The sequence below is a fragment of the Rousettus aegyptiacus genome, unplaced genomic scaffold (assembly GCF_014176215.1).
Source record: "Rousettus aegyptiacus isolate mRouAeg1 unplaced genomic scaffold, mRouAeg1.p scaffold_m13_p_12, whole genome shotgun sequence".
NCBI classification, from domain to species: Eukaryota; Metazoa; Chordata; class Mammalia; order Chiroptera; family Pteropodidae; genus Rousettus; species Rousettus aegyptiacus.
In genome coordinates, this window is record NW_023416287.1 from 80,089,397 (window position 1) to 80,110,726 (window position 21,330).

The 21,330-nt window shown below is 33.5% G+C and overlaps 1 protein-coding gene across 4 annotated transcripts; it reads left to right on the forward strand.

The window, feature by feature from the left end:
• Positions 1-102: 102 nt before the first annotated feature.
• Positions 103-20,076, forward strand: CUNH18orf54 (chromosome unknown C18orf54 homolog). Of its 4 annotated transcripts, none has more exons than XM_016129181.2 (9): positions 103-384; positions 1,010-1,096; positions 2,489-2,814; positions 3,835-4,623; positions 4,935-5,085; positions 7,693-7,795; positions 10,531-10,662; positions 11,532-11,602; positions 16,645-16,935. In XM_016129181.2, exons 3-9 carry the CDS (start codon positions 2,535-2,537, stop codon positions 16,664-16,666), a joined length of 1,548 nt encoding a protein of 515 aa, XP_015984667.2. In that variant the 5' UTR covers positions 103-384; positions 1,010-1,096; positions 2,489-2,534; the 3' UTR covers positions 16,667-16,935. The 4 variants fall into 4 exon arrangements, with proteins under 4 accessions (XP_015984667.2, XP_015984663.2, XP_015984664.2 ...); XM_016129177.2 differs by lacking the exon at positions 16,645-16,935 and adding an exon at positions 17,403-20,076 and having other exon boundaries at positions 107-384; XM_016129178.2 differs by lacking the exon at positions 16,645-16,935 and adding an exon at positions 17,403-20,076 and having other exon boundaries at positions 107-352.
• The last annotated feature ends 1,254 nt before the right edge of the window (positions 20,077-21,330 follow it).

The window sequence follows — 21,330 nt, forward strand, 5'->3', positions numbered from 1 at the left end:
CCACGGGGGTAGTCCGGAAGCCCCACCCCGGAAAGTTGCGGAGGGAGAGACCACGCTCCCCGGCAGGCAGTGCGGCCTGACGGCCGCTGCGTCCCGTGACCCCTCCGGCCCTCGTCCCCCGTTGGCTGACCCCCCCGCCCCCGCTCCGCGCCGGGGCACCACGCATGCGCACCGCCAGCCCGCGCTGGTCGCGTCGATTTGAAAGCCAGCGGTGGTGTCGCGCTTCGCTGTGACGGCGGAGGAAGCTGCGAGCGAGCGCACCCCGAAACGCTGCTGTGTCCGGGGCGGGGATGCTTTGTCGCGTGTCCCGTCCGGCGACAGGCCTGAGCGTTCGGTGGGGAGTTGTGGAAGTGTGCGTTTTTATTTCTTTTTGGACCTTCGCGGGTGAGTTCGGCCGGAAAAGGGGGTGTGTTTTCGAGGGGCGTCGCATCCTTCGACAGCCCCAAGGGAAAGGCTAAAGGAAGGGTGGCGAGAGGGAAGGAGAGGACGTCCCTTGCCGGAGGGAGCGCGTTGAGAGGCTCTGCGGCTAGAAGACAACTTTAGGGCAGGGCTCCCGGGCGTGGGAGGGTCGCGGAACGGGGCGGAGGGGACCTGACCTGGGCCTCTGGGGCCTCGCAGTGTCGATTGTAACGGGCGGGAGGGAGGGGGCTTGGGCTTTGGGGACTGTCTGCTCACGGTGACGCTAACGCAACCGGATGAATGGCTTCTGAGGAATCTGTGTCTGTGATTGCCTGCCAGGCAGCTAGTGTCCCCAGGGGGAGGGTGTTTCCTAAAGGAGGGCGGCAGGTTTGAACCCAGCGCCCGGGAGGGGACAAGATGCTGTGGTGCAGGGGTGCCGCCAAGCTTCGTTTTCCGGTTTGTTGATTCTTTTTGTTGTACACTAAACAAATGTTCGGTTTCATAACAAATCATAGAGCTATTATTGCTAAGGGTAGTTCTTAATTTCCTGTGAACTCTTCCCATTGGTTATGTAACACTGAACATTCTGTTTTTTTTTTTTTTATCAAAGGTAGTTGAAATTTCTTGCCAGCTATTTAACGTTCTATTCGGAATGATGTATTTCTTTTTGCGGATACGAACGGTTACCGAAGAAATGGTAAGATACATGGGATTTGCTTCTAAATAACCCTTTGGGAGAAGTGGGCGGATAAAAAGTTTGGGTATGTTGGTAATTGAAGCAGGGTGATGGGTACCTAGGTGCTTATAAACTTTTTTCTACATTTGTATTATACTTTTGTAAACTTCCCACAATAAAAGTTTAGTTGTAGATTTTCTTTTTGCCTCCTGTGAATTAAAATAAATGTTATTACCTCCTTACTGAGAACCATAATCCAACAGCTTCACCTTTTAGGGTCCCCCCCCCAGTTTTGTTAAATCAAACACCTGTACTATGTTTGACTAAGGGAGAAAACGTTTGGTCAGGCTTATTATCCAGGCAATATTTACTTGAGAAAAGTTAAACATCATTAGTGAGTGGGGTAAAGAAAGGACAAAACTGGCTGACTCGAGCCATTTTAAAAAATAATTCATCTATGTTAAGTTCATTGGGGTGACATTGGTTAATAACATCTATTGATTTAATTTTAAAAGAATGTCATGTGTACTGAGGTAGTAACTGTTCATTCTGTTATTCCTTAGGTTTTCAAATATAGAAACTGTTATTGCTACATTAAGGTAGACAGAAATTCTCTCCATTTTAATAATGGAAAGCAGTAAAATGAATACATTGTCAATTTCCTAATTATTTAAGTATCCTTTAAAAGAGAGGAGGGCTGACTCTGTTTCACATAAGAATGGAACATAGGGTAGTACCAAAAATGAAGGTTAGAAAATTATTATTAACAATGTTATTTTAGGAAAAGAACATTTTGGCAGCTCATTTTATGGTATGACTCGTAGTTCCTTTATAGATAGATATTGTTTTGTTCTCCCAAGACCTTAGGGGTGAAAGGGTTGTCTAAAGTTACATCTCGGCATTTACAATTTTGAAAGTAGATATTCTCCACTGTTTCTTCCTGTTCATAATACCTCATTTGATGCCTTTAAACATTTATGCAGCCCCTGCCATTGGCAGTCCATGACGGTAAGCTTATGAATTTAAAAATATTCTGTATAGGGGAATGTTAGGTATTGTGATGTCATAGACTATATCACCATAACAAAAGACTGTATGTTGGTAGTTTTTAGGACTTAAAAAAAAGTGAGCACTATTTCCTTGGTCCTTTCTAGTTACAGTCTCAAATAATTTTTGTCTACATAATTCCAGGCACATAGTGGGTGCTCAGTTAATGTTTTCTAAAGCAATGAAAGAATTCACAGTAATTAAAATAATAGAAAATCTATACTATACTTTGTCTAAAAAGGTATATAGATAATGGATCTTATTCTTTAAAGAAAATTATAAAAAGTTAACATATTTAGTAATTTTTCTGTATATGGCCATTATTCCTTTTAGTTGGAGCCTTAATCTTTTATTTTTGTATTACAGTTGTTTCTAAGAGAAATGAACAGAAATAAACCATTCTGAGGAAGCCATGGCAAAATCAAATACAAAACGTAGAGTTTGTTCTCAGGAATCTTCAGTATCTTCTCTGCTGGCCAGCTGCAGCCTGAGTGGTAGTAATTCCTCTGACCCTGATGGCTCTTTTCAGTATAAGGATAAACTGTACAGTTCTGCATCTAAAGCTCTACAGGCCTATATAGAAGATTTTGATCTAAGCCACATGTATCCTGGTGCAAGCACTGGAAAGATTAACATTGAAAAATGTCCTAATAGGCCAGAATTCTCCAAGTATAATTATAAACCAAACAATGGTATGCTTTTATTCTTTGCTTTTTTGTACACTGACTTAAATCATTTGGGAGATGTGTTTTAATCTTGGAAAACTAGATTCTTTGTTTGGTTGTTATTCTTTTGAGATAAAAATGACTTATAATGTCGAGGTCTGGATATTTTTCCTAAATGATTCTGTAATTCTCTGGTGCTCGGGGATTTTCAGCTAAGATCCCCTTTTGTCCTTGGCAGGAAGCTGATGAATATATCTAATAGCAGGTGGCTGATCCTAAACTCTTAAGCCATTTTATGATAGCATAATGCAAAGAGCCAATTGACTTGGTGGTTCCAGCTTTTATTAACTAGCTTAATGATTTTCAATAAATCTCAGTTTCTCTGAGTTTATACTTGATCAATTCCAATTGATGGGATAGGACTATATTAGTCTTTCTGATCTGTATTTTATAAGATGTTATCCTTGAAAATGCTCTTATGAAGATAAGTTTGGAAAATGCATGTTAGTAACCCAGTTACTAAACACTTATGGAATAGCCCTTGTATGGAAAGTTTGCATTTAATTCTTAGAAGGGCGTAGGCACTATATTCCAGAAGAGAATTAGAAAAGCTATTCTCTGTGTTAATGCTGCTGCAGTTAGTAGGCAAGAAAGCAAATTATTTTCTACCTAGTTTAATCATATATATATATATATATATTATGTTACAGCTAGTATTGAATAACTAATATTAATGTGAGTGTATTAGTTTGTTGGGTATGTCTGGATGAAAAATGTTGAAGAAACAGTAAATTAAAAAACATGGGAAAATTTAGGAGGTTGGAGTGAAAAGTATAGAAATTAGTTAAAAAAATTGAGATGTGAGGGGGAAAAAAGCACATCCTAGTTCATCAATCTATACCTTTTATACTTTAAAGCTTTAGTGAAGATAAAGGGAAAGTGGCAAAAATGATTCTTAAATTCTTAATTCTCATTTACTATTGAATATTGTGAAGTATTTTTATATGCGATATAGGAAGATAAACAGAACTATGCTTTGTTTTTCAGCTTTTGAAAATTTTGATCACAAAACAAGCTCCTTGTCCTTACCTTATAGAAGACAGACTATTAATGACATAGACTCCATTAGCCTAACAACTGATGATCTATTAAAACTTCCGGCGGATGGATCATTTTCTTTTACTTATGTTGGACCAAGTCACCGAATTAGCAAGAAGAACAAGAAATGCATTGGAAAGCTGAGTTCATCGGACACTGAAAAGAGACAAAATTTTCAAGAACCCTCCACTGCCATGGGCAGGAATAACTTAGTTACTCCTGTTGTATACAAAAATATAAATGGAAAGCAATGTGGTAGGCTAAAAACCCCAAAACTTGTGAATAAGACTAGTAAATGCATTTCTGAACCATCTTTATCTTTTCCCAAGAAGTCATCTTTTAAAGACAGTTCAGAGAACAGTCTTGAAAAGAATTACCCAAGATGGCTCACTGGCCAGAAATCTGATCTTAACGTTTCAGGAATAACGAGTATACCTGATTTGAAATACCCAGTCTGGCTTCACAATCAAGACTTGCTATCTGACACAAATTGTCCAAGGATTTATAAAATGTTTAAAGAAGATCAGTGTTCCGCTAGACATAGTTATCAGGCACAAAGAACTTCGCAGCTTATGAGTAAATTAGATTGTTTTGATTCCTCTTTTGAACCCTCAAACATTTCAAATTTTTTGAATGGTGATAAAGGATTAGCTAATGAATATAAATGTGATTCAGCACATAGCCAGTGTCAATGTGAGAATCCACTTCTCCCAGGACAATCCAAAAAGCCATTCAGTGGTAATTGTTTTGTTTTGTTTTTTAGAAATAAAGAAAATGCTGTAAATTTGACCAAATATCTAGGAGATTTTATGTTATGTTCTTGATGTAATGATCACTTGATACTTCTGTTTTGAATTATTGGTCTTCATTTCTGTAGCATTTTGTGACTAGAAAATGTCTTTACTCCCCTTTGTTTGAAATGTCCCATTTTAACATAATTTGCTGTTAAAGATATGTATTCCAAATTATCTGAATCCTAGTTGCTTTTGTGAGATTTTGCTATTCTTTGCAGTTTTTTCATAAAGAATTAATATAATTTTTTAAAATAGGTGACAAAATTGAATTGCTTATCCTGAAGGCCAAGAAAAATCTAGAGCATTGTACTGAAGAATTACCAAAGTCTACGAAACAGGATGACAGCCCTTGTTCGTTAGATAAACTTGAAGCAGAAAGATCATGGGAAAATATTCCTGTTACTTTGTAAGTAAGTTATAATGGAAAAACTAGTTTTCCAAATGATAAATATGTGAACATCTAATTTATTTTTAAAATAATTTAATGCTAATTAGCAATGGTAAGAGCACGGTAATTCTATAGAACATAATGTTCAGTGTTTCTTTGCTTTATATTACATTTTTTTCACTTGTTACCACAAGGTGGTATAATGAATGTTTCATATCTTTAGGTACATTATGTAACTTTTGTCTTTGTTACATGTCCATTTTTTGCACTGTAAAATATTGATACATGTTTAATAAGAATTAGAAGTAAAGCAATTATTTTGTAGATGGAGGAGTACTATGAAATTCTTGTTATTTTTTATTTTTCTCTGTATTCTCTCCATACATTAGAATTATTTATTTTTTTTTCATTTACATTTTCCTCTCAGTCATTTTCCTTAAATGATGGTCTATTTTTCATTTGTTCTGTTGTATAAAGTTTTATACTGATTGTTTTCATTTGTGTGCATAACCTTTCTATGACATAATTTCTCAGAATAATTTAAAAACTGTTCACCTAAATAACTGAGTGTAAGCACAGATTATTGGCTAGATAGAAAAGTGTTTTTCTTAGTGATGTTATGATATCTAGACTCATTAGAAATGCATTCTTGGTAACCCTGTATCCTTTCTTAGGTTTTGATATTTATTAATTTCAGTTGTCTAAACTTTAATTTTGTTATAGATGGAATTTATTGATTCCTGGATTTTTTTTTTTTTTTTTTTTTTTTTGCTATGATACCGGTTAGGAATCCCAGCTCTGTCACTTTCTTGCTCAGACCTTGTACAAGTTATGTCTAATTTATACAATTTTTTTGTACAAGACCTTTTTCAAGTTCTTCTGCTTTGGGGCTGTGAAGATTACAATTGAGAAAATAAATATAAGGTACTTAGAATAGTTTCTGACATATAATGATCTCTCTTGTAAATTGTAATAGTAGTGGCGATTATCCAGAATATTTTTTTCTTTGTTTAGCTTCATTTCTCAATGGTTGGTTCAATAATATCTCTTTTTCAAATAGGTTAATAGCCCATTTAATTCTTAAATTTATCTTCTTTGTTTTTAATTTCTTATATCAGTTGGTCAGTTGTATTCGTAAAGTATCATAACTGCAATACTTTGTTTTCGGTTGGAACCAAAGTGAGTGAGCAAATAATACCAGAGATGTTTAAGAGTAAAATTTTTGAATGCATTTAATGTGTTTTGTAATTAGATAATAAAACTTCTGACTAGTATAATTATTGTCACCAGTAGTTTGACCCAGTACCTTGCATACAGTAGTTGATTTTTAGAGGATTTAATTCATATAGTGATGGGTATGTGAGAAGAAGGAATATACCTGGTCTCAATGTGACACTGGGAAATTACAATCAATCTGTTATAAAAATCAAAATTAACCTGGACATAGTCAAGGTAGTATTATACTAAAAGATCGAAGACAACCACAACCAGGTAATTGCTTTTTGTAAATTTTTATAATGGAAAATTCCAAACAAAAAAGTAGAAGAGTAGTATAATGAATCCCTAGGTATCTAGCACCTATCTTCATTAATCAGGTAAATGCTTTCAGTGATGGTGGGTGAATGTACAAACTCTTTTGATAAAGAATGAGAGAAAAAGACTACTTAGGAGTGCTGAAAAGCTCATAGTGAATTACAAAATCAAATGAGTTAATAATGAAATGCTGCTAATTAAGAAAAAATTAGCATTGTGATCTTTAAATGTTATAAAAATATTCTTAGATATCTGAGTACTTGAATTAGAAACATTGATATATAAAAGAGGGATAGAATAAGTTTATTTTCTGTGACAAATAGAATTTGGTTTTGGGAAAATTCTTTTGTCAGGTATGCCCTTTTTCCCGCTACTACTTGAACATCAAGAAAGAAATTAATATTTATTGAGCACCTATTTAAGGTACCAGTTAATTTATGCAGTACTTCTATGAGATAAATGGATTACAGATGTAGAAACTGAGGTTCAGATAAATTAGTTATGTAAGGTCATGTAGTAAGTGGGATTGGGATGTGAACTTGGGAATTTTAATTTCAAAATCGACTCTTTTTTCTCACCCTAGTCTGTCCTGTATGTTAATGCTAGTTCTGGAGGGGGAGAGAAGTCTGTCTTGTTGCTTTGATGTGGAAGAGCATATATATAACTGCCATCCCAGTAGAAAATCTTATAAATTTGTAGGGGGTTTGAGTATTATTTTTGGGTGGAGGGTTTGAGTATTATTATTGTGTAACAGTGTTTAATTGGAAAAATGTACTGCTTATTTCAAATAAGTGAGCTTTTGGAACACGGCCTATAGTTGAAGGCTTATTTGTTTAGTGGAAGACTAATATCTTCAATTTCTTTGTAGTTTTTCCTTAAAGCTTTAAAGGAGAAGCAAGGAGATAGAGAAGGTTAGCTCTAACACCAGTTTAGAGAGAAGATGAGTGAATTACCAAGCAACATTAATATGAATATCTATAATGGTTATTTCTTGGTGACCATTTGTACTTAAATGATAACCATTCAGTTATATACTATCTAATTTTTTAAATTGGGAACTAATTGTTTTCTTGTATCGTCAATCCTGTTTAGCAAATCTCCTGTGCCAGTTAACTCTGATGATAGTCTTCAACAAGCATCAATGGGAAAGTGTGCGAAAGGGTACCTTGAAGACTTTTTAAATAATGATAATCAGGTGGGTGAAGCCAAATCTTTTTAACTTATTAAAAGATTACTAATAAGTAGATATTGATTTCTAAGTTATTTGCATATTACAAAATAAAAAATGGCCCAAATCCCTTCTTTCCTAACACACATTCATGCAACTATCACTCCTAGAATTTTTGATTATTTTAGTGTTCTAAAGTAGAGGGACCTGGGATTAAACTCTACAGAAAGCCTAAATTGTTATTCTGATTTTTTTTTTTTTTTTGGAAAACAAGACAGACCATGATAGAATAAATTATATTTTTCCATAGGGCAGTTGATTATTGAGAGTTGTCTTTCTAAGGTACAGTTGTAAGTTTCTATAATTTAAAATAAGGCAGTTATCCAATTTACAAAATCAGAATATGTGAATCTTACAGGTAACCCCCAAAACCCCCAAAATAAAGTATAAATGTGCATATATACACATAAGAAATGATCTATAATTTGATTTAGAAATATAAGCCATAGTGTTAAATGTTAATACTTTTGGGATCTTAACATCTGGAAGATTTGAGAGGGTGAATATTCAAAATAAAAATTAGCTAAAAAATTTAATAAATTTTCTGTTTTCCTCCAGTGAAATTTATTAGAGAAAGCAGAGGCTGTCAGAATAGATCTGACCTGAGAGCTCTATATGAGATTCTGTAACATTCTATCAGATATACAAATGTTAATAACACTTATTAAGCATTCATTAGTGAATGGTACAAAATAGCTCATATAATCTGTTCTGCAGTTTTCTTTTTTTGGTCCTCTGATCACTATTTTGCATGAAAAGTTCAGTCAAGGCAGACAGGAAATTCCGGAGGCAGGCTTTTGAAATCCTTAAGATTATCATCAAGTAACCAGAAAGTCTTCTAAACCAGTGGCTGGATGCAGATCATTTAGAGATAATGCCTCAGGTGCTGTCTCCAAGGCTATGGGAGTATAAGCCTAACTGGATCGTTATGCTCCATTTCTTTTCTTAAAATTTTTGATAAAATGTAACCATTTTGAAGTGTACAGTTCTGTGTAATAAGTACCTTTACATTGTTGTGCAACAACCATCACCACTATCTATCCATCTCTAGAATTTTGTCTTCTTTAAATGAAATTCTATACCTATCAAACACGCTCCCATTCTTCCTTCCCCTCAGCCTCTGGCCAGCATGATCCTACTTTCTGTCTCTGTGAATTTGACTCTTTTAGGAAGCTGTATGTCTTAGTTTGCTCAGGCTGCCATAACAAAATACCATAGGCTGGGTGGTTTAAACAACAGGATTTTATTTCTTACAGTTCTGGAGATTAAGGTGCCGGCTGATTCTATCCTGGTGAAACACTATTTCCGGCTTGTTGATGACTGCCCCCTCATTGTGTCCTTACATGACCTTTCTTTGAACTCTCTGATGTCTCTTATAAGGACACTAAACCTATGGTATCAAAGCCCCACCTTTATGACCTCATTTAACTTTAATTACCCCCTTATCGTCCAGCTACATTCGAGGTTAGAGCTCCAACATGAATTCTGGGGACATAATTCAATCCATATCATCATATAGCAGGAATCATATATTCGTCCTCTGCGATTGGCTTATTTTACTTAGGAGAATGTCTTCAAGGTTCATCCATGTTGTATTGTGTCAAACTTTCTTTTCTTTCTTAGACCGAATAATAATCCATTATATGTGCCATGTTTTGTTTATTTAGTCATCTGATGGACACTTGGGTTGTGTCCACCTTTTTGCTGTTGTGAATAATGCTGCTATGACATGAGTGTACAGAAATCTGTTTGAGTCTCTGGGTTCACTTCTTTGGGTTTATAACCAGAAGAGGAATTGCAGGATCGTACAGCAATTCTGTGCTTAATTTTCTGAGGAATTTTCATACCATTTTTTACAGCATCTGCATCATTTTACATTTTCACATTATTTGTTTCCTAAACCCTGTTTGTATAGCTGTGGAGAGTGTTTTTAAAAAGTTTTTAGCCATTATACTTAACTTTGAATCTCTTCACCAGTGAGAGCCCACTTCTAACATTCTTAATGCTAGTTAACAACTTCTAGACTTAAAGTTTAAATAGTATTATATTATACTATACTGTCTATGCCGAAATCTGTTAAATAACAGACATTTCAAGTGGCTTATTTGCCCCTTTGTGGATAGTTATCAGGACACAGCAACTCACCTTTTGTGGCTAAGTGCTGTTGCTTTCTTTGAATGCAGGTAAGATCAGTGATAATTGAAGTATGAGTGATTTATAGGTAGCAAGGAATGTGTGGCCCACAAATAGGTGGAAAACCAGCATTCTTTGTGTGAGAACATTTAAAATTGTGCAGAGAACACTATTTGAAATTCTAGTGCTTGCTCAGCTGATACTAGTTTCATTTACACACCTGAAAAGTATGTTGGCTTACTTGCTCTGGGGACCTTTCAGTTCTGAAAATCTACGATTTTAAATGTACTAAATGAATGCATCCAAATGTAAACAAGTAGTATTCATTTCAGAAGAGCAAAGACTGGAAAGAATATGCCAACCTGTTAATGACTGTCTCTAAGTAACTTCTTCTGGGGACTGGGAAAGGGGAGGTGATGAGCTCTATATCATTTCAATTTTTAAAAACATTTTATCGATATACATTGTTTGGATTTCTGCATTAATTTTATATTGAGGGAAAATAATACAGAATATAACTTTTTGCCCCCGACTTTGTATAGTTAATCATTCGTCTGTTTTGAACTTAGAGCTGTACCCTTTCTGGAGGGAAACATTATGGCCCCGTTGAAGCCCTGAAACAAATGTTATTTAATCTTCAAGCAGTACAAGAAAGTTTTAATCAGAATAAAACCACAGAGCCAACAGGAGAAATGAAGCAAGTAAGCACAAACTTGACATCTGAATTGAGATATGTGAAGAGATAAGATTTCTTTCTAGGTCTTTTTTGGTTTGATCTCTAGTTTTGTGTTAATAAGCATGCCACATAATACATGTTACAGAGTTGGACTATTTTCAGGAAGTAATTTACTCGAATACTATGAAATTTCTGCAGTTGTATACCCCTGGATGGATTGTTTTATTTGGTTTATTGTTAAAAGTACAACATCTTATTTAGATATAGTGATATTACAAGTATAGTATGAAAGGATTGTAAGAATTGGTTTTTTAATGGCCTACAAAATTATTCTGTATAGTCTAACTTGGATTTATAATTGAGGAGATAGGGAAAACCTTTTTCAACATTAGATTCTTCACATACTTATGTCATCTGAAGTTTACTTTTGTTACTATGTATTTATTGACTTCTGAATACAGTTCTATAAAGAACTATCACGACCTACTCATTTGAGTTGTATTTTTAATTTTTCTCTTTACATTCTAATGATCATAACATTAACATACAGGACATAATTCATCCTTCTTTTCCCTCCCCTTTTAAACATTATTGAGACTTATCTACTTCAGTATAGTCATAATTCCAAGCCAAGATTTGATATTCATTGGACATACATTTAGAAGATACTTTAGGACAATTGAAAGATGAATTTAAGGTAGTAGCTTTAGTATTTTTAGAATAAAGAGTAAATGAAAATATTTACTGCTTTACTGAAAATTATTTGCTAGAATTATTTCCTTGGAAATGAAGGCAATGTTTTTTAATATTCTTTTAAATATAGTAAATAACATTTAAGTTTACAATTATATAATATTTTCAATATTTTGTTGTATTTGGTGTTTTTAATAATAGGTTTCAGAAGATGATTTCTCTAATTTACAACTGAAGGAAAGCATGGTTCCTATTACTAGGTCACTTCAAAAGTAAGTATTTTCTACTGATTTCTGAATATATTATGGATACAAATTCATTTTATTTATCCCTTTGATTGAAATTAGAAGGTTGCAGGATGGAAATCAGAAGTTCTAAGGATATAATAGTTATATTTAAACTTCTTGAAACTTATTGTTTAATCCTGAAGTTTTCTCTTAAACTTCTGCTATTTCCTGTTTAAAATGCTCTTAGGACCTAATAAGATATAATGAATGTGAATAGCTTAAAGATACTTTCATTTCTGAACGACAGCAACAATTTGAGATCATGTTGGTGTGGATATCCTGGAAGAACCACTTATTTATGAAATGTGTCCTATATTCACTCTAGAATAAATATAATAATCATACATGTGTTGTCATTTGACATATCTCCACAGCAATTTAAAGTATATATGACATCCTGGACATAGAGATATGTCTCAATGCCCCTAAGGGTGTTGTCCACTTATTACTTACATTATTTTAAATTAAAAAATGGGGAAGAATACAAGTCTTTCCTTATGGGAAGAAAGGAAGAGTATTTATTTATGAGCTTGGTTGTGTGAATATGAAGCTCCCTCAGGAGATGGTATACTGAGCATAAGAAATGCTAAGGTTAAAATTTTTTACTCTTGTAACTCTATTTAATTTGGCTGTAAGTGGAGCTGTCTACCTTTTTGTCTCTTCAGAATTTGCTTATCTAATGAAAGTGTAGAAAAGTAAAACATTAGACATGTAAACTCGTGATTGTAATTGCCACAATATATACATATACATTTATAGTTTTCATAGTTTAAAAAACATATCTGTGTGATCCTCCCCTCTCCATTACACGATTTATAATCTGGGTAGAAATAATGGGTAACTTGCCATAGTATTTGGGTATAGTGTCCCATACCTTATAGAAGTCAGTGAATAAAGACAATAACATTTATTGAACTTTTACCAAATGTTAGTATTCTAAGTGTTTTTAAATGTTATTAATATACTCTTTACAACCCTATGAGGTAAGTACTATTATTTTCATAACACAGAGAAGGTAATAAAAATATCAAGTAACAAAGTAACTTTTGCAAGGTTACATAGCCAGTAAGAGGTAGCACTGGGATTCAAACTGAACAATCTGATTCTACAACCTGTTTTCCTAACACTCCTCTCGTTAATGGTAGTGGTGCATTATCCATTTAGACTAGGTATAGGACCTCAATTGAGTATCTAGAATAAAGATCTTATTCTGTTTTAAAATTTAAAGTAGATGACCTCAAGCTTTCCATAGTTTTTAAAAGTATTGATATTGAACTCGTATCACAGACTTAAATGTTTTTTCCAAGTTAAGTGCATATCCTAGAAAATAACACTGGACTTTAATTAAATCACCACAAAAATTGATATTGATTGTAGGTGCTTTTACCATTTGCTAGAATTTTTTTTAATAGTAATAATTTTGTATAGCTTAGACACTCAGTAAACTTGCCTACATAGAGAACGCCATTTTTGTAGAGTAAGATTTATGTTTTGTTAGATGACTTTTAGTGCTGATTCTGTTGGGTTAACTGAAGCAGTCTTAACATGCCTTTCTTTACTTTGCATTTCAAAAGTATTATCAATAAGTCATTTGTACTGTTATGAAATCAGTTTAGACTTACAAAAGAATGTTAGTACATTTTTTCATTATTTTCCATCTGTCAATTGATATTTTTTTTAAGGACAACTTAAAATCAATTCAGTATCAGAATTCCTCTTTCTGGACTGCAAAATGTTCTGGTTAGGTGATCATTGTTGCATGTTTAAAGATAAATGGACTCAACTTCTTCAGAAGTTATAGGTTGTACCTTAGGTGCTTCAGTAATAACCTTTCCTAGGGTGAAAGCCCTGTTTTGGCTCTCCTCATGTCTCAAATGACAGTTTTTGTGTGTTTTTAACAGTTTGGATTGCTAACCATTTTTAAAATTTCTTTCATTTGCTTTAGGAAACTAAGCTCTTAGTATGGGTTTTGCTTATTCCCTTTGACACTCAGTTTTCTTATATTCTCCCATTAAAAATAACTGCTCTCTAGGAAGTCTCATTGGGCATGAGGTATAAATGACTGATAGCAGCTTAGAATGTTACTTTTTCCAGAGAGATTTTGCTTTTAGTAGAATCAGATTGTTACTGTTCCATATCCCTATAATACTTAGCTTTTGTTTTATGCATTTATATATTAGGAACTCAATAAAAACTTATTAACTGAAATCTCCATAAGAGAAATTTGTCATCTTTAAGCATATGACAAAAATGTAGTTTTTGAGCAAGGGTCTTTCTAGATTCTTTTATTATTGCATGTAAGCCATCAGTTATTCTGCCAAGGCTGACTTGAAGAATGAGCAATAGCATATTGCTTATATACCATAAAAGTGAGCAGTAATAGACGATTGGAAAATCATCAGTCATCCACAAATAATTTGTATTTGGCTTTGTGATGTGTTGAGTATATAATTTGGAAATGAATGTGTAAGTTTTTTGTAATTCTTAATACTAAAGGCCATACTGTGAAGACAGAACTTAGTGATAGCTAGAAAGTTGTCCTTTTTATCAGCTTTTTTCCTATTCAATTTTCTGCTCTTCATTCTGTATTAGAGATAACACAGAATTCTCTCTCAGACTTATAAAACATGATCCTAAAGCAACTATTTTTTTATATATATAATGTACTCATACTATTTTTAATTCTGTGGAGTGTTAGGCAGTTTGTTCTCAAAAGCCTGTCATTCCATACTTCCTGGGTACTAAATGGTTTATAGACCAGTAAACATAGTATTTAAGAGAGTAGTCAGTAGAGCATTACCAAAGGCACTAGGAAACCAAAGGCAAAAAAGTATCAGTGAGTAAATTAAAATTTAGCTAAAATGCCTTTATATAATCAGTTTGTCATTGAGTTTCTATGGACCGATTTGTATGTACTTAGTGCTCACCAATAGATACATTGTCACAAAAAGAAATGAGTTACTTTTTCTGTTATTAAGGTGAATGACTACTCAGTGTTGTACTATAACCCTTAGATTGGTGTTTACCCAGTTAGCCTGCTTTTTTCAATTTTAGAGAAGAAATTAAGAATAATTTTCTTCTACAGTTTTATCCTCCACTTCTCCCTACATGTACCTTTGAAATTGCGATCAATTTTGATAGCCTCTTTTTTCTAAGTAGATTACTTAATTCTCAGCAGGACAGGTAGAGGTTAAATGAAAGGAACTGCCAGCTGATTGTGTTGTGGAGGTAAAGGGGTAGGGAACTGAAGATTTCATTTCTATTTAGTTTTTTAATTCCTTCCCATCATGTCACACCCTTCTCTCCCCTCCTCTCCATCCTCCCTGACATTGATTTTTTTAATTAATTAATTTCTTTTTATGGTGACATTGGTTAACAAAATCCAATAAGTTTCATCGGTACACTTTAACAGTAAGGCATATGTATGTTTACACTGTGTGTTCACCTCCCATAGTTAGATTTCTTTATGTCACCACATTTGATCCCCTTTACCCGTTTACCCCACTCCTCCCCTACCCTCTGGTAACCACTGGTCTGTAGTCCATGTCCGTGAGTCTCTGTTTGTTCTGTTCATTTGTTGCTTTTAGATTTATATCCCACATATAAGTGATAGCATGTGATTTCCAACTTTTCCTGTCTGGCTTATTTTGCTTAGCATGATTATCTCGAGGTCCATTCATGTTGTCACAAATGGCAGTATTTCATCTCTTCTTATGGCTGAGAAATATTCCATTGTCTCTATGTACCATAGTTTCTTTAGCCAGTCATCTATCATAGGACACTTTGGTTGCTTCCAATGACATTGTTTTTTAAAGGCATAAAATAAGCTACGTAGGATTAGAAAGGAAACTAGGTATATTAAATAATAGTTATAAAAAATGTTAGATTTCTAATTAGTAATATGTGATTATTAATGCATTTAAAATGAAACAGTACATTTAAAATAACAAGGAAGTTAAAATTCATTTTGTAAAAACATAATTTATATGAAGACCTTTTGCATAGGTTGAATAAAAGCATTAAACCATGGTATGGTGGTGTTCAGACAATTTAGAGAAAAGGAATATTGGAAAGAAGTGGATGAATAATTACACTTAAAGTTGTCTAATTTTGGCCAGTTCTGTCTTATGAACTTTTGGACTGTAGACAGATTATATGTGTTCTAGCAGTGGGTTTAATACCTATTATAATTTTGCAATTATCATATAACTTTTATAATTTTGAAATGAATATAAAAGAATTTAGAGATTCCTGCAATTGCTATAATGAGATTTGAAAAATTTTCTGATTTCTGTGGTGCATGAGGTCACCAATTTTGGCCTGTTGCTAATCTATGGAAGGAAATGCTAATTTAATGGCATTCAGTAAAAATAAAGATGAGGTTGTTTTACCTCATGCAATTTGATAAACCTCTAAATTTAAGGGATCTATTCTCCTTGGAATTGTATACAATAAAATAAGATTCTAGCCTCATGCCATTCTTTCTCTTGAATCAGAGATAGTTAAATAATAAGCCTGAAAAGAAAAAGGAAGATCCTAAGTATGTTTAAAAATTATCTTTTCTCCTCCTATGTATCTGTAGGAAGAAAATTCTTTAAGTAGAGAGGTGTTACTATAGGATGTAGAAATGATAGACCTAGTAAATTTTACCTCTGATTATTTAGTAACTTTGGGTCAGTTACTGTCATTTAGTGAATGAAGACGAGAATCTCAAACATTAACTGAAGTTGCCAAAATGATGGCAGAATCCAGACTATTCTCATTACATTTGAGTAAAAGTGTCCAAGAAAGAGAAATGGGAAATAGATATAATGCAGTAATTAACACTACTAGTTTTTTCCATCTCTTTATCCTGGGTAAAGTGGAAGATGTATTTTATTTAACACACATTTATTGAACCTGCATTAGAGACTGCAGAATGGAGTGTGTAGTCATTACTACCTTTCAGCTTACCTGAGAAATTAACCATTAGAGATTACTGCACACATTGTTATATTATTTCTCTTTCTCTTGGTCTCTTATCAAAGATCTGGAAGTATGGTTGATTAACTGACATTTTCTGAGTGTCTCTCGAGAATCAAGAGGAGAAGAAATGGAGCAAGCAGTGTTTTTAGAGGACTACTGGAAAATTAAGGGCCTCTCTATTCCCGATTTGTTTGAGGGATGGTTGAGTTTTCTCCATTGGTATCTGACTTACAATGTTAGCTTTATTTGAGAGAAAAACCAGTTTATCGGTATAGTACTGCATTATTCAACATAGTTGTCATGTATTTCCTGCATGCTCAATAAAAATGAGGTTTCCTCAAAACTGTAACTGATCCTTCAGTGATCTTTTAGAATTTTAGCTATCTTGAATGTACATGTTAAATATGAATTATGTACTTTATTTTTTAAATGGTGTACATAGAATACCAAAAGAAAAGGTATTATTTCATAGACTTATTGTGAAAATCACATGAAAAAAAATGTTAAGTGTAATACAAATGATTCCTACTATTGTTTCTTATTGAACTTGGCAAACTTGAAAAAAACCTTGAATGTCAAAAGTATAATTTTTTAAAAGTAAATGTAGAATTTTAGATGAATTATTTAACCCTCGATTATTCAGCTCTCAAGGTTTTATAAGGAAAAATTCTCAAAGTTTGATATTTAAGTTATTCTATAAATTTATTCCTCACACTAATTTTGAAGTTAATAAACAATGTAATCACCATTTCTTGCTGTCTGCATTGCCTATTCAATCCTTAATATCGCTTTATAACGTGTTTTATACTTTTTAATGAAGGGCTTTGCACCACTTATCTCGTCTGAGAGACCTGGTTGATGATACCAGTGGGAAACAGTCACCGAAAACGTGAAGAGGAAAATAAAAGTCTAACCAGTGAATAGTCACCACAGAACAAAAATGTATTTTTTTTTTATTCCTTAAACTGACAAAGTAATTATAAATATACATTATGCTGATTGGTTCAAAATTATATATTTAAAATACAAACAAACTTGAAAATATCCGTAGGTTTTGTGACTAATCCTCATTTTGTGCCAAAATACCAGAATGTGAACTGGAAGGACTTGCACTGTGTCCTACAGTCTGACTTTGGTCTTCAGGCCAGCAGGTGTTTAATGTTCAGCGATGGATGATTTCTGTTCTTGAAGCTCACACGGACTTAACCTTCTTCAGCATCCTCACTGTTTTATCATCTGGTTCCGGATCATCAAGAAACTTCCTGGTTTCTATCCAAAATCTCTTAAGTGAGATGGACTTTTTGATACAGTTAGAATCCACTTTTAAGGAACTTAAAGAAATATCATATTTGTCATGGTGTATCTTGTCCATATAAAAGCATGTACTTTTAAGTTTCATAAGTCAAGTATTTAATATATGTTGTATTCGTGGATAACAATTTAATAATGGAGTGGTTTAGGATTATTATGTTGTGAAATCCAAGAGAACCTCATTTAGTTAATGCTTTGATTTTGAATCTCTAACATAATTTTGATAGCACTCGACAGTACAAAATGTTTTTGAGAGGGATATTTAGAATTGAATATTTTGATATTAGATTTTAGTTTTGGGGTTAGCTATGAAAACTATGACCACTTGCTTTATGAAGTTTTATAACTAAGAAAACATGAATATGGGAAATCAGAAAACACAATTTTGAGGCTATTTTTTGAGAGATGAACTTTCTTTAAAGCCATCTTTAATCTTTAAAATTCGTCTCTACCAAGAAGTGAACAGAGCTCTATAATTCTACAGTTTCTACCAAGTGAACTTCTAATAAGCAGGAAGCATCTTTACAGGCAAAATTAAGAAATTATAAAATGTGACTAATGAAGCATATTAAAAAGTCTGATGAAATTAAAGAATGTCTGTGTATACAAATACTACAGATTAACTTTCCCCAAATGGCAGCATTTTACTAAGTAGTTTTATTGTCAAATAGGAATTTCTAAATACATTGAGTCAAAGAATTTGCTTTCCGCTCCACTCCACATTTAAAGCACTATATGAGGCCTTTGTTACAGAATTTATGTGTGAACCCTGTCTTTGAGAGTCACCTTACAATAAGTTTGATTTGTTTGCTCTGTGGAGGTATTTCTGCCGGGACAGTCTATTTTTTTATTATAGTCTCCTTCACAGTTAATAGTTTGCATACAATCAAACAAAACATTACTTTGATAATTAAAATATGGCCAGCTGTTAAAAATGCAGATTTTTAAGTGGGTGAACATCAGGTGGATCTGGGTTGATCATGCTACAGGCCTAGTGATATCCACTATTAGACAAACTCTAAAGAAGGCAGAGAAGATAAAGACATCAGGTAATAAATTTCTAGTTATGTATTATGTGTTGACCAGACACAACATATAATATGCATAGAAAGCATCTCCAAAGAGATTATTCCATATGGCTCTGAAGAGCACTGATTTGGTTAGTGCTCTGGTTTGTAAGAACGTATCTTTAATATTAAATAAGATAAGCTTGTTCTAAAGTATTGTTATAACTAATATTTTAAGAAACTTGATTATTTTTACCAAAGGAGTATTTTCCTTCTGTTAAATATGGAAGTTTAATTTTTAACCTAAAAAGTAAATAAATTTTACAAATGATTAATTCTAGCCTTTTACAAAATATGTAGGAGAGTCAATTAAGAAAAAAATCTAAATGATAAATGTTCAAGAAATTTAAGAATTGATTTAATTAAATGTTATATATTTTAGTATTAGTTATTTTGAGATTTCCAGGGATAAAAAACAGACTACAGATTGAGACTGCTGAGTTGGGAATTAAAGACTATAATGCGAAGAATTAGATTTTTAAAATATCATTGTGAATATAAAATGTTAACCTCTCTTTTTTGGTATATTAAAAAATGTTAAATACAATATTTTAATAAGATATTTAAAAGTTTTAATTAAGTATGAAAAATCTTAAACTTAGTTCCAAAAATTATTTGAGATCTAGGGATAAAAGTGTGATGCATCTGTGAAGACTCAAAACTTGAGTTTTCTTTATTATCAATAAGAAATTTACTTTTAGTTTCCTTCTCTGATAATTTATTTGAGCTTCATAAAGATTTCTGACCAATTTGAGAAACTCTTCTTCTGTTTGATTTACATGTCTCTCTTGTTATGTATTTCTTGATGGAATTTATAGATGGCTTTTTTTGTGTGCGTGTTTAATGTTTATGGATAATGTCTTGTTAAATTACATATAGTTATACCAGAATGTTGCCTGAAGATGAATCATGACAAGATTTCTTCCCCTCCCCCCTATATTTTGAATACATGGAATCACTCAGATCTGAATTTTTATTTCATTTTTTACTTTTCACTGTGTCTTGAAACCCATTTGGTGGAAGTGCTACGTGAAGTCAACATGTCAAAAGGCAGTAGTATGAAAGGAAACAAGAGAAGCAAAAGGCCAATAAAATTGATAATTTCTAAACAACCGAGGTTTTTTCAGATGTGAAAGACTGTATTATTCTCTTCCATCTATCAATTGACCTGTTTCATAGGTGGTTTTATGTTGGGTTGTCGTGCCTGTCATAATGAGTGGGGCAAACTTAGGCCTAGACCTGAACACCCTGTACACATACAGCAGGTTATATTGTTAGATATTTTTCCTATGATATTTGAAATTATCCCTTTCCTATTTCTCTGCTTCCTTTCTTTCCTTCTTTATAGTCGTCTGCAGTTAAGAGCATTTTCTCTTTTTGAATTAAAAAATCTTAGCTTTTTATTCCCAGTTTATTCCACATTACCCTTACCCTAGACTTTACCTGTCTGTGTAACAACCTTTCTCACAATGTAGTAACTTTTTATCACAATGTAACAAATATACCGTATTCATTCTTCATCACCTTAGCAGTCTAGTCCATTTGCCTCCTAATGCCTACTTCAGCCTTTTAAATATTCCTCCCCTCACTTTCAGACTTTCCACGGAAGACAGGCTGACTGGTCAATGCAAGACACTGTTGTACACCAGTGTCACTTTACTGGTTTATTTCAGCAAATTTTCCGTGTCTAAGTTGCTTTACTCAGTTTCTCCCAAACATACATTATATATATAGAGTGCATATTATTTCTCATACTTGAAACACTCAATTTTCTTTTATTTTGCTTACCTAAAGCTTATTCTGCAATTTTTTTTTTTTTAAAGCCCTGAGTATTGTATTTCCTTTTCCAAATATTCTAACCTTCCAAACTCTGGTAGATCGGCTTTCCTTTTTCCTTCCCCTATCATTCATTTAGCTATTTCTTGTTTTATTTTGGAAGGGTTACTTTTCAATGTTGCTGCTGCTCTTTGTCAAATAAAATGAGCTTTCTAACCAGTTGAACCCTCAAAACTAAGGTATTTGTTTTTACATATTTTCTGTTTTATCAGATATAAACTTTTACACATCTAGATCTAAGTTGAGGATGACTGTCGGTGGCTGGTTTTCATTCTGCTGCTGCTTTGAGCTTGGCTTGATGGGAAACTCAGTCTGTGTCCAATCTAGAAACAGAAACCCCACAGTAATTTTAAAGAAGGGAAGTTTAACATAAAGTTTCGAACTATGACAAAAAAAGATATATGAGAACTTGATATGGTACCCCAGAGCTGAGGGAGAGTACCGAAGGAAGGACAGACAAGGAAGAGGGGTCCTCGGATTTGGGTTCAGACATTGTCGAAGAGGTGGTCGCAGCCCACTGGATGGCATAGTTTA